At 45.9% G+C, this 1,536-nt stretch overlaps 1 protein-coding gene across 1 annotated transcript; it reads left to right on the top strand.

The window, feature by feature from the left end:
- Window positions 1-236: 236 nt before the first annotated feature.
- On the top strand, window positions 237-1,336 carry LOC100960685 (olfactory receptor-like protein OLF3). The gene has a single exon (XM_003791539.2). It carries the CDS (start codon window positions 296-298, stop codon window positions 1,250-1,252), a length of 957 nt encoding a protein of 318 aa, XP_003791587.1. The 5' UTR covers window positions 237-295; the 3' UTR covers window positions 1,253-1,336.
- Window positions 1,337-1,536: the final 200 nt, after the last annotated feature.

Here is a 1,536-nt window from a genome sequence, read left to right as displayed (position 1 = left end):
TAGATACTGAGCTAAGTTAGTAAGGATGTAAAGCTTCCAAATATTACACTGCAATATATACAGGATTTAATTGACCTCCCTGCAACATATGTCCTTAAGAAAGCTCTGATGTAAAGTAAATACACTTCATATTGGGACAACACTGGTTTTCTTGTTCTCATGTATTATCTAAAACATTTGGATTGGCAGGTTGTGTAGAGTATGCATTACTAAGATGTTATTGTTATGGTTCTTTGATTCAACATCTTGTGTTCCTCTGATTCTCTCTGCAGATTAATATTACTCACATTTTTCAATGGGAATAGATAACCAGACACAAGTGAGAGAATTTATTCTCCTCGGCCTGTCTAGTGACCGGGACACTCAGGTCTCCCTTTTTGTCCTATTCTTGATAACATACCTCATGACAGTGCTGGGGAACTCTCTCATTATTCTTCTGATCAGACTGGACAGCCGACTCCACACTCCCATGTATTTCTTTCTCACCAACCTCTCCCTTGTTGATGTTTCCTATGCCACAAGCATCGTCCCTCAGATGCTCGTGCATTTTCTAGCAAAACAGAAAGTCATCCCACTCCTGAGCTGTGCAGCCCAATTATTTTTCTCCCTGGGATTGGGTGGGATTGAGTTTGTTCTCCTGGCGGTGATGGCCTATGACCGCTATGTGGCCGTGTGTGACCCCCTGCGATACTCGGCCATCATGAGTGGAGGGCTGTGTACTAGGTTGGCCATCACATCCTGGGTCAGTGGCTCCATCAACTCTCTCATGCAGACTGGCATCACCTTTCAGCTGCCCATGTGCAGTAACAAGATTATTGATCACATATCCTGTGAACTGCTAGCTGTGGTCAGGCTGGCTTGTGTGGACACCTCCTCCAATGAGGTCGCCATCATGGTCTCCAGCATTGTGCTTCTGATGACACCCTTCTGCCTGGTTCTTTTGTCCTATATCCGGATCATCTCTACCATTTTAAAGATCCAGTCGTCAGAGGGAAGGAAGAAAGCCTTTCACACATGTGCCTCTCACCTCACGGTGGTTGCCCTGTGCTACGGCATGACCATTTTCACTTATATCCAGCCCCGCTCCGGTCCTTCTGTCCTTCAGGAGAAGCTGATTTCTGTCTTTTATGCTATTGTTATGCCCATGTTGAACCCCATGATTTATAGTGTAAGGAATAAGGAGGTGAAGGGCGCCTGGCAGAAACTATTAGGGAAAATCTCTGGGTTAACATCCAGACTGACAGCTTCATGAGTCATGAACATCATGTAGGGGAAGGAACTTTGCCACAGTGTTCTCCCTGCAACTCAGATGTGACAGGCTGAACTGCATTGCCCTGGCAACAGTGAAGGAGATGGCCTGCTGGGTGCTGCGGATGTTGTGTGGGAGGCCGAGTGGTTGTGTTGGGGTGTGGGGGGTGGGGATATTTTTATGTCACGGCAGCATGCTCAGTGGAGTTCAGCACTGCTATAACTGAAGTTTCTGCACTTACTAAATCTACATTCTTATGGCCTAAAAATAATTGAACCACAAAATGC

The sequence above is a fragment of the Otolemur garnettii genome, unplaced genomic scaffold, assembly GCF_000181295.1.
Source record: "Otolemur garnettii isolate 467f Iridium unplaced genomic scaffold, OtoGar3 scaffold00049, whole genome shotgun sequence".
Taxonomy (NCBI): Eukaryota; Metazoa; Chordata; class Mammalia; order Primates; family Galagidae; genus Otolemur; species Otolemur garnettii.
Note: the sequence above shows the minus strand (reverse complement) of the source record. Positions and strands in the feature narration are given on the sequence as shown.

Bases quoted from the DNA above. Each gene is read 5' to 3' on its own strand.
- LOC100960685 (XM_003791539.2), top strand. From the start codon at position 296: ATGGGAATAGATAACCAGACACAAGTGAGAGAATTTATTCTCCTCGGC.